This window comes from Eubalaena glacialis, chromosome 2, assembly GCF_028564815.1.
Source record: "Eubalaena glacialis isolate mEubGla1 chromosome 2, mEubGla1.1.hap2.+ XY, whole genome shotgun sequence".
NCBI lineage: Eukaryota > Metazoa > Chordata > Mammalia > Artiodactyla > Balaenidae > Eubalaena > Eubalaena glacialis.
Window position 1 is genome coordinate 108,837,287 of NC_083717.1, and position 12,218 is coordinate 108,849,504.

The following is a 12,218-nucleotide window of genomic DNA, read 5'->3' on the forward strand; positions in this document are numbered from 1 at the left end:
ATTTTATTCCTTTGGATGTTATTGTAAATGGAGTTGTTTTCTCAATTTCTTTTTTAGATTGTTCATTGCTGGTGTATAGAAACACAGCTAATTTTGTGTGTTGACCATGTACCCTACAACTTTGGTTAATTTTGTGTGTGTGTGTATTCTTTGGGATTTTCTATCATATAGTATCACATCATCTATGAATAGAGATAATTTTATATCTCCCTTTCCAATTTGGATGCCTTTTATTTCTTTTTCTTGACTAATTTCTCTGGCTGGAACTTTAACTACAATGTTCAGTAGCAGTGGTGAAAGCGGGAAGCCTCATCTTGTTTCTGATCTTAGGGGAAACCTTGCAGTCTTTCACCATTGAGTATGATGTTAGCTGTGAATTTTTCATAAATGCCTTTTATCATGTGGATGAAGTTTCCTTTCATTCCTAGTCTTCTGAATGTTTTTATCATGAAATAGTGTTGGATTTTGTCAAATGCTTTTTCTGCAATCAATTGAGATGATCTCATATCTTTTAAAGATAAAATGCTTTATAGTGCTAAAGCCACTATATTTTAATGGAGAAGAGAACATAGAAAAGTTCAGGTTGGGATACTGGTCATCTGAGATAAAGGCAGAGAAAGCCCAGGGGTTAAAAGGCTCTAAGGAAGGCAGATGGTGAGTATTAGGGATTAGAGAATGGAGAGTTCCAGCCCCAGTGGAATGTTTAACCAAGCTGAATGGGATGAGAGTGGGAGGAGAAATTCTTGCTTCTTTAAAAGCTTGGTTAAGTTGTTTATAAATGCTATATGGTGTACAACAAATATTAATTTACAGTGATTCTACATGGGATAGAGGAAATATAATGGAAAAAGAAACTGGCACTTCCACATGCAAGTACCTGTAAGGTATGAGTACTGCTTGAAGACGTCAGAAGGTGTAGGTCCTGTCAGCAAAAAAACATCAATGATTCCACTCTCTGACATCCAGTGCACATCAGTTTGAGATCTGACCTTTTGTTTAGCAGCAACTGGGCCCGTCTGGGTCAATGCATACTGGAAAAGGAATGGAATGAAGGTCTGAAAAATTTCCCTCTAACCCACAACACCCATCCATATGTGTGTAATAGTCTGATCCTTTAGTACATACCAATAACCTTCACTGATTATACTGCAAGGACTCTGGAGGCAGAGGACTACCATTAAAAGCCCAGAGCTACAATCACACTTCAGTGGTTTTGTTTCTTCTGTGAGTATGACATGCAGCCATGATCCATTGCTCACCTTTACAGCAGGTTCTGTATTGATCTCCACTAGTGTTTCTGAGGCATTTAGCCAAAAAATGCCTAGAGTCCTGCCCAGTTTGTGGGCCAGGAGATAAGGCACTGAACCATAAATGCCCATTTTGTCATGTATTTTATATCCATAGACATCTAGGTTATAAAGACGGTAAGCATCTCCATCACTGAAACACACAAAGAAGGATTACCAATTACCATTGCATATATATTCTTAATGAATATTATAGCTCCATTCTCCCCTGCATTCTCCCCTTGGGTCCAATATATCTTTCAAAGCTCAACTCCTAACACTTCCCTAAAGGTTTCCTGACCCAATGTGGGTGAATATGATCCTCCTCCTTTGATTCCTTTGGCATCCCCTCATGCTACTATTGGCGTGTATGATCTCATATCTTAGATAGCTTTTCTAAATATCTCTTGTGAGGTGAGGACCATTTCCTGTGAATCCTGCATAATAGCAAGCACACAATAAATTGACAAATTTTGTGAGTATTTCTCTGTCGTGAAAGCAAAATGATAGTATCCTAACATGTTTCCACAGTGCTGAGTAGGGAAAGATTAGGAACTGAATTGAGGTGGGGAACACGGAGCTCAGGTTGGTGTGAGAGCAACACAGTTTCTGATTCACTTGTCACTATGTCTCCCTATTATCTAAACAGCATCTGAACCTGGCAAATTTGACCAGACTCTGTTTCTCTTTGGTTCCACTTCCTCTTAGTCTGATACCCCTGGCATTTGTTTGTCAATAGTGTTAGTTTGAAATAATCTCCCCGAGGGAATCAAAGGTGATATGAGATGCCACACTCTTCCATTCTCTGGCTCACTGTCCTTTTTTGGTAAAAGCCTTTTTCTAGGTCAGTGATCTTCACAGTGTATTTCCCAGGGTTCCACAGAAAGGCCTTGGGAGGTGAAAGCAAAACCCGGGGAGGTGATACGATGAAGCTCTCCCCGCTACTTCAACCACAGAAACTCCATATTTTTACTTCCTCTATATTTTTAGGTTCAGCATTACAGTTTTTATAATTGTCTTCTTTTTGCCAAAAAGTAAAAATTGAAAACCACTGCTCTGGGCGATCATTAAAGGGAAATTCTTAAAGACCTACAAGCAATATCAAGAGGGGAAAGGCCAGATACATATTAGCACTGCCTCAGACATCTCACATATTTTCCTTTCAAACTTTTCCAGTCCAGAAATCAGAGCCTCCTGTAAGAATTCTTGTTTTCACTTTACCTGGTATTTTTAAGTTGGTGTGATTCTGCATGTTGCGGGATCCCATAGACATGCTCAAACCCATGCAAGGAGAAATCCAAACCAATGGAGGTAGGACCTGCAGGGACCAAGATAGTGACTGAGTTTTGCTTTTCAGTGGGACAATCAATTAAGGAGATTCAGCAACTATAAGAGTAGCAAGATGACTAGACTAGGGATCAAGAGACCTGAGCTTGCCCTGATCAATCAGTAAATCATGTATGCTGACTCTCTGTACGATGTTATATTTAGGTGTTGTGGGGATACAAAAATGCACACGGCAAAGTTCTGGGCACTTATTAGTTATGTTTCCTTAGCTGTGTGCTAAAGTTCTCTGTGTCCTCATTTACAGTAAATCTCTTTTCTATCTGTAAAATAGGATTACAAAGTTTTAGATTTTTTCCCTAATCTAAATTTTCCAGAAATGTATTGCATACTTGTTTGCTTTCGGAAGCAGAGGATAGTGAGCACTTTTAATACTTACTAGATGAAAGACTGGGTGTCTTCTGCCTGACTGTTCATTCTTACTGCATACAGGAACTATAAGGTCAAGGGCACCAGGAGGACCTTTCCTGGTTCCTCAAAATACCCCCTTCCCTGTGATTGTAGATATATAAATTTCCTTTAGCCAAAGACAAAGTCCTTTATTTAACAATTATTTTAGAGATATGGGGAAAACGAAAGTAACTAGGAGAGATAACACTGACTTAAATTCACTCTCAGGTAAAAGTATTTGCCATCAAATGGTCCTTATTTGGAGGAGTTTATGGAAAGGGGGTGCTTTAGGTAAGGTAAAAAGGATTATAACATTACAGAAAGGGGAGCTTTAGGGCCCCTCTACTTATAATTTTTGGGCACATGTCAGTCCTGATCATTATATGAGGCTATAGAAATAGATGCCAGAACAGAGATTCTCAAGGAGTTAGGGAAGGTCTGTTATTCCCCAGGGTAGGGAGAAATAAGGAGAAAAGTATTTTTTCCAACTAAATAAGCCCCAAGTATTTGAACCGTGTCTCCTAAAGGGACAAATTCCTTCCCAGCCACCTACACCCTCCCCCCCATCACTAAGCCTAGTGAGAAATGTCATAGATGGTCACATGATGCTCACATGAATGATGGGGAGGCCTGGAAAAGGCTGAGAACTACTGCATTGAAATGTTGGAGCCAATGAGCTCTAGAACTTGGTTTCTCATCACTTGACTCTCATAAAAATAGAATGTGGAATTTGCAGCTGTCTGATTCACTGGATAGTGCAAGCAGTATGCGGACCTCCATGAGACCAGAAGCTCCATGAGGCCTATACTTCTCCTACACTCCCCACAAGTCGTACACTCACTATTTCTCTATTGCAATGCATTACTGAAGAATAGGGGACCCAAACATGAGATTTCTGTTCACCTTACAGAAGTCGCGTGTTTAGGTGCCAAAGCTCAACGGACTTTTAGATAGAGACTTTTGGCCATTTTGGAAAGGTCTGTTTTAACACTACACCAGTTTTAATTGTACCATTATCTTTGACATCCACAAAATTTCTGAATTTCTCCTCCCACAGGCCCAGTTCCTCTTGATTTTCCTGTTGGCACAAAAAAAAAGGGAGCAAACTGAGGTTATATATTGCAACAAATGTTGTTACCACAATAGCACATTTATTTGATTAAAATATTAGACTGAGGAAGTGATTTCATCTTTTAAAAGGCCAATTTGTGATATCAGTATATTAAACAAATTAGATCTATGTTCTATATAAATGCCATTAATCATCCTTATGATCTATAGCAGACATGAATATATTTTTTATTGTGGTAAAATATACATAACTTAAAATTTACCATTTTAACCATTTTTAAGTGGCATTAAGTACATTTACACGTTGTACAACCATCATCACCATCCATTTCCAAAATTTTTACAACCTTCCAAACTGAAACTCTGCACCCATTAAACAATAATTCCCCATTCTCCCCTCCCCCCAGCTCTTGATAACTACTTTTCTACTTCCTGTCTTTATGAATTTGACAACTCTAGATATCTCATATAAGTAGAATCATACAGTATTTGTCCTTTTGAGACTGGCTTACTTCACTTAGTATAATGTCTTCAAGATTCATCCATTTTGTAGCATGTATCAGAATTTCCTTCCTTTTTAAGGCTGAATAATATTCCATTGCATGTATATACTCCATTTTGTGTGTGCATTCATCTGTCAATGACTCTTGGATTACCAGATTGCTTCTACCTTTTGGCTACTGTGAATATTATTCTGCTATGAACATAGGCTGTAAATATCTGTTTGAGTCCCACTTTCAGTTTTGGATATGTATCCATAAATGGAATTACTGGATCATATTGTAATTCTTTTTCTTTTCTTTAATTTTTAATTAATTATTCATTTATTTTTATTTTTGGCTGCGTTGGGTCTTTGTTGCTGGGCATGGGCTTTCTCTGGTTGCGGCGAGCAGGGTCTACTCTTCGTTGCGGTGCGCGGGCTTCTCATTGCAGTGGCTTCTCTTGTTGCGGAGCATGGGCTCTAGGCGCACGCGGGCTTCAGCAGTTGTACCAGGCGAGCTCAGTAGTTGTGGCTCGCGGGCTCAGTAGTCATGGCACGCGAGCTCTAGAGCGCAGGCTCAGTAGTTGTGGCGCACGGGCTTGGTTGCTCCACGGCATGTGGGATCTTCCTGGACCAGGGCTCGAACCCGTGTCCCCTGCATTGGCAGGCGGATTCTTAACCACTGCACCACCAGGGAAGCCCTTCATATTGTAATTCTATGTTTAATTGTTTAGGAAGTGCCACACTGTTTGACGTGAATATCTTTAAAAGAGCCAAAATGATGTGAAAGCACTTTGCAAAATGCAGTCTTTTACATATGTAAGGCAAAACGTTTAGAATCAAATAACTTGGGTCTCTTTTGAGAGACCCTAAGCAAAGATTTTGGCTGAGGTGGGCACTTTCCCCCCTGCTTCAATTAGCCAAACTACTGGCTGTGTTCCTGTGCTGGATGGAGAAGTCAACTGGGATGGCCACTGCTCAGGTTCACTATCTTTTGACCTAGAGCCATGAACTTCCAAGCTTTACAGAAGTCACCTTTTCTCTGGTAAAATGAAAAAGTTTTAAAAGAATTGTGTGTGTATGTGAAAAGCACATTTCTTTTTAAAAAGTGAGGGACTTCCCTGGTGGTCCAGTGGGTAAGACTCCGCACTCCCAATGCAGAGGGCCTGGGTTCGAACCCTCATCGGGGAACTAGATCCCGCATGCATGCCACAATTAAGAGTCCACATGCCACAACTAAAAGATCTCTCATGCCGCAACTAAAAGATCCCACATGCTGCAACGAAGATCCTGAGTGCCACAACTAAGACCCAGCACAGCCAAAATAAATAAACAAATAGATAGATAAATAAATAATAATAACAATAATAATAATAAAGTGAGCCCTTTCCCTATTTCTAGGTTGTTTCTTCATAATTAAAGCTTCTGTAAAGTGAGTCTGTTTGTTTCTTTTAAAACGACACCTGAATTCTTAATGTGGGATTATTATCCTGAGGTCTAGATAGGCTTTAAAGTTTGTGAACTCCCTCAAACAGTAGGAAAAAAATTTTTTTTTTCTACAGAGATAGTTCATAGCTTTCATCAGATTCCTGCAAGGGGGTGTTTGACTCAAAACCACTATCTAAGCTATCTGATTAGAGGTCTCCCAAAAGCTAATCTAACATATTGTCACAAAGCTTTGTAAGGCACAAATGTGTTAGTTTTTATCTTCCCTATTTGAAAATGGAAAAATTATTCCCTCTCATATTCATCAGTATGGGCCAGTTCTCAAGAGGAAGAAGCATTTGTCTTATTGCACTGGAAATATTTTTCACCATTCTTGGTGGCCATAGCTACTGTCAGGGTTCTTTTAAAGATGTGTGGGGCTTTAGATGAAGAGAAGACTTCTGGAATGTCCATTCTCTAGAATTTAGCCAAAATAATCTTTCAGAAACAGAAATAAGACCATGTATCTCTGCTGCTTAAGACCTTTCCATAGTTCTCCTTTGCTCTTAAAGTCCAAAAAAGTTAATGTGACTTAGAAGAATGTAAGCTCCATGATAATGAGGGAATCTGATTAGTTTGATGATACAGCACCAATTCCTTGAACAGTGCCTGGCCTACAGGAGGTCCCATTTATATGTAGTAAAGCATTTACCAACTACCCACCTGTATAAGGGAAGAACAGACCCATTACATTCCACATAATGATGATGATAGTGAAAAACATTTTAAAAAGATAAATTACTCTATGTAGATTACCTGAGTGGTGTCATCTGATGTATCCTCCTCATTTTCCTTGGTAGCTCTGCTGTAATATAAAGTTGTTTCACTCATGACTGACAATTTGTTCAATGATAAAGATTTTCATTTCCAAATATTGAGACCCCATAAATTATATCCTTTAACTTATTAAAAATAACATCATTATAAAAATAAATTTATGAAATTAAACATTTATGATGAACATTAATCCAACAGCTTGATTTCTTATAAAATGTAGATAGATTTGAATTTTCTTGTTAACTCTTTTAAAAATACATTAATCAGTTTTTTTATTATAAATGTAATACATGTTCATAGTATTTAAACAAAACATAAGCAAGGTAGAACACAGTTCCTCTCACGCAATATTACCCTAGAATGGAGCAACATGATGCACTGTCTTGCAGGATGATGACAACTTATTCTAACACCTATAGTTGTATTTGAGTGCATGTTTCTTCCCATTCTTAACAATACTAGACTTCATGGATTTTTTTTTAACTCTTTGCCAATCTAAAATTTTAGAAAAGATAATGCATTTCAATTTGAACTTATACCATTAATGATGCAGACTACCTTTTTATACATTAAATGGTATTTCTAGTTCTGTGAATTGTCTATTCATACTCATTATACATTAATTTTTTTCTTTAGTGTAAAATGCAGCATGCATATAGAAGAGTATATAATGTACACACAGAGTTTAAAGAATAATACTAAAGTGAACAATTATGAACCTACCAGTGAGCATAAGCAACAGAAATGACTTGTTCTTTTGGAGTTCCTATGTGCCTCTCTTCAAATGCATCTGCCCCCCTAATATTTGCATTCAATGCTACAAATTTCCCTCTAAGCACTGCTTTTGCTGCATCCTACAAATTTTGATAAGTTGTATTTTAATTTTCATTTAGTTTGAAATCTTTTCCTTTCTTTCTTTTTAGATTTCTTCTTTGTGTTATTAAGAAGCATGTTGTTTAATCTTCAAGTATTTTGCAATTTTCCAGCTTTCTGTTGTTGATTTCTAGTTTAATTGCATTGTGGTCTGAGAGCTGGTGTTGTATGCTTTCCATTCGTTTAAATTTGTTAAGGTGTGTTTTATGACACAAAATATGGTCTTGGTGAATGTTCCATGTGAGCTTGAGAAGAATGTGTATTCTACTGTTGTTGGATGAGGGAGACTATAGATGTCAATTATAGCCAGTTGATTGATGGTGCTTTTGAATTAGAATATGTCCTTATTGATCTTCTCCCTGCAGAACCTGTCCATTCCTGATAGAAGGGTGTTACGGTCTCTAATTATAATAGTGGATTCATCTACTTCTACTTGCAGTTCTATCATTCTTGCCTCAAGTATTTTGATGCTTTGTTATCAGGCACATACACATTAAGGTTTGTTGATTGTTATGTTTTCTCAGAGAATGACCCCTGTATCATTATGTAATGGCCTTCTTTATCCCTGATAACTTTCCCTGTTTTGAAGTTAGCTCTTTCTGAAATTAATATAACTACTCCTATTTTCTTTTTTTTTTGAGAGTCGGGAGTTAAGTTTTATTGGGGGCAAAATGAGGACTGCAGCCCAGGAGACAGTGTTTCAGATAACTGAAAAACTGCTCTGCTATTTTCTTTTTTAAAGATCATAATACTATCATTTATTGGATGAAAAAAACAAAGAGGAAAAAGAATTGTCTTGGAATGTTTGGGGGAAAAACAGCTTGCTTATAAGTAAAATTCTTTCTCTTTGAAATGAGTTAGTAAAAAGGAAAACAATCTTCATTATATGAAATAACATCGCCAGGTAGGAAAAGCAGCACACAAGAATATATTTTTGGATATAAAAATTTATATTTATATTTATATATAGTTATGCCATCAGCAGCATTCAAAATTAGCTGAGTATCTATACAGTTACACAAATTGATTCATGTTTTAACGAAGTGTTTTAAAAGCTCATCATATTAGAACAGGCACAATATTCTGAAGGCATATAAATTCCCCATGGGTTTTTTTTTTTTTAATAAATTTATTTACTTATTATTTATTTATTATTTTTAGCTGTGTTGGATCTTCGTTTCTGTGCGAGGGCTTTCTCTAGTTGCGGCGAGCGGGGGCCACTCTTCATCGCGGTGCGCGGGCCTCTCACTGTCACGGCCTCTCTTATTGCGGAGCACAAGCTCCAGATGCGCAGGCTCAGTAGTTGTGGCTCACGGGCTTAGTTGCTCCGCAGCATGTGGGATCTTCCCAGACCAGGGCTCGAACCCGGGTCCCCTGCATTGGCAGGCAGATTCTCAACCACTGCACCACCAGGGAAGCCCCCCCATGGGTTTTTGAACATCCTTACCCTCAACTTCACAATCAGAATGTACAAAAGCAGTGAAAGATCAGAGTTCAGAGGTGTTTTATTTTTCTTTTCCTTGTTCAAAGTGCCTAAGTCAAGCAAATATATTGAAAAAGGCAAAATAAACACTTTTCATAGCAGAAGATTGCAAGATTGCATGTAAACTATGATTCTCCTTTAGGATATTACACAAGTACAAGGTACATCTGTACTTAGAATAAGGCTCATTACCTCTTCTTGCAGCATGAATGTTCAACAGGCAGAGAGCAACGTTCTGCCCAGGGACCAGTCTCAATTTGGTCTCAAAGAATGCCTCCCAAGGATCCACAAGGATAATAAGTCTAGGCAGCCATTTATATCAGGGAACTTTTGTCCCCACTATGTCTACTTTTTGGTGCTGTCTATTAAATGTAGTGACATTACTTTGTTGTGAATATACACATTAGTGTTATTACGATGCTGTGGACTGACCTTTCGCTCCAAATAGCCATGTTCCCCCCATCTAGTGAACTCACTCTTCCCTGGTTTCAGTTCACCCCGTCTATAGAAAATTTTTTTTACATTTCCAAGCCCAGTGTCAGTTTATCAGCTCCTGCTAAGAAGGATATAATTTTATTTGGTCAATTTACATTAACAATATGGTCGGCCTGTTAAACTTTATCCATTCTAATAGGTGTGTGGTAGTACGTCACTGTTGTTTTAATTTGCAATTCCCTAATGACTAATGGCATTGAACATATTTTTCAAGTGCTTATTCGTCACTTGTATATCTTCTTTGGTGAAATATCTGTTTAAATTTTTTGTTTATTAGATTATTTTCTTAAATTTTGAGAGTTCTTTCTATATTATATCAATACATACAACTTCTTTATTAGATATATACTTTGCAAATATTTTCTCTTAGTCTATGAATTATCTTTTCATTCTCTTCATATAGTCTTTGAATGGGCAGACATTTTTACTTTTGGTTATGTCCATTTAACCCATTTTTTCTTTTGTGGATCATGCTTTTGGTGTAATATCTAAGACATCTTTGCCTGATCCAAGGTTTCAAGATTTTCTTCATTGTTGTCTGGAAGTTTTATAGTTTTAGGTTTTACATTGAGGTCTATATTGTATTTTGAGTAATTTTTTTTTTTTTTTTGATTAACGTTTCATTCTTGTTTGTGGCAACTTCTGAGCTCCTCACGTGCCAGACTGGAAATTACAAGTCCTTGCCTTTTCATTTTGTTCAAGTTTTTTTGTTTGTTTGTATTTTGTTTTTGTGGTTATAATAAATTTTAAAGTTTAAAATTTCTAAGTAATTGAATCAATCAATCTTTTTCCTTATGGCTCTTCAGTTTTTCTCACACTAATAAGATTTTTTAAAGTCTACATTTTTTCCTATTTTTATTTTTTGTGTGCTTTATTTTTATTTATCTGGAATTCATTTTTGCTAATGTTCTGAGGTTAGGACCTAACTTACATTTTTTTTTCCAAGTGGTTAATCTAATTTTCCTAACACAAAGATAAATACAAATAATGGAAATATAAACTAGTACACAACCTCTATGGGAGGCAATTTGGAAACATCTATCAAAAGTACAGATGTACAAACCATTTGATCAGAAATTATACTTCTATGACTCTGGTCTATGGATATACTTGCATGTATGCAAAATGACACACATACAAGGTTATTCATGAAGTAAGTAGTTGTAAAACAATATCAGAAACAACTTTAAAGTCTACTAGCAGGGATTAACTAAATGAATCACAGTGTAACCATATAATAGAAACTATGTAGCTGTTTTAAAGAAATTAGAAACTACCACATTGGTAAAGGGAAAAAAAGCAAGGTACAGAATAATGTGTAAAGATGATATCATTTGTGTCAGGAAAGGAAAAAACAAAGAATACATTAGTCTTATTGTATAGGCATAAATTATCTCTGGAAGGATACACAGAAAACTGGAAACACTGATTACTTTCAAGGATGGAATGAGGTAGCTCAAGGACAAATGGTGAGGGAGACTTTTCACTATATACACCTTTCTTTTTCACATCTTTATTGGAGTATAAATGCTTTACAATGTTGTGTTAGTTTCTGCTGTACAACAAAGTGAATCAGCTATATGTATACATATATCCCCATATCCCCTCCCTCTTGAAACTCCCTCCCACCCTCCCTATCCCATCCCTCTAGGTCGTCACAAAGCACCGAGCTGATCTCCCTGTGTATATACACCTTTGTACAATGTGCTTATTAAAAAAATAAATAAAAATTTAAAAGCCCAACTTAGATATCACCTCTAAAACAAAATAAAACAAAAATAATGGGAGTTTAGTAAAAGGAAAAAATGTTTTAAATATTAATGCTTTAAATATAAATAAATAATGAATTAAATATAAATAACAAATACACAGGGATTTGTTATGCTATTAGTATTTTCAGTCAAAAAAAGTAATTGAATTATATTCATAAGGCACTAACAGAGTAGGTGGCAGGATTATGGGTATTTTAATTTTTCTTCTTTTCAATATTTTCTATTTTTCCTTCAATGAACACATTTCTGTGATAAAATAAGTCGTTTATATTTTTAAACTTTATTTATTTATTTATTTATTTTTGGCTGCGTTGGGTCTTCGTTGATGCACGCAGGCTTTTCTCTAGTTGCGGCGAGCAGGGGTTACTCTTCGTTGCGGTGTGTGGGCTTCTCATTGCAGTGGCTTCTCTTGTTGCAGAGCATGGGCTCTAGGTGCGTGGGCTTCAGTAGTTGTAGTGTGCAGGCTCAGTAGTTGTGGCTCGCGGGCTCTAGAGCGCAGGCTCAGCAGTTGTGGCACATGGGCTTAGTTGCTCCACGGCATGTGGGATCTTCCTGAACCAGGGCTCGAACCTGCATCCCCTGCATTGGCAAGTGGATTCTTAACCACTACACCACCAGGGAAGTCCCAAAATAAGATTTTTTAATATTAAAATTTTAAAATAGAAATAAGTTGAAACTCTGAAAAAAATCACTATGTTGAATGCTTTCTGCAGCTCAAATAAGATGTTCATTATTTGGGTAAAAATAGAAAGACTGGAGGA

The 12,218-nt window shown here is 36.9% G+C and overlaps 1 protein-coding gene across 2 annotated transcripts in view; it reads right to left on the bottom strand.

Annotated features, from left to right (window-relative positions):
* LOC133084193 (calpain-3) overlaps positions 1 to 12,218 on the bottom strand; it is a 128,670-nt gene that overhangs the window by 93,970 nt on the left and 22,482 nt on the right. The window contains exons 6-10 of one of the 2 annotated variants that reach the window (XM_061180429.1): positions 6,814 to 6,862; positions 4,032 to 4,098; positions 2,508 to 2,604; positions 1,260 to 1,440; positions 878 to 1,031 (exon numbers count right to left, since the gene is read on the bottom strand). In XM_061180429.1, coding sequence (XP_061036412.1) covers positions 878 to 1,031; positions 1,260 to 1,440; positions 2,508 to 2,604; positions 4,032 to 4,098; positions 6,814 to 6,862 — 548 coding nt within the window. The remainder of the gene's footprint in view (positions 1 to 877; positions 1,032 to 1,259; positions 1,441 to 2,507; positions 2,605 to 4,031; positions 4,099 to 6,813; positions 6,863 to 12,218) is intronic. The other variant, XM_061180430.1, reaches the window with a different exon arrangement.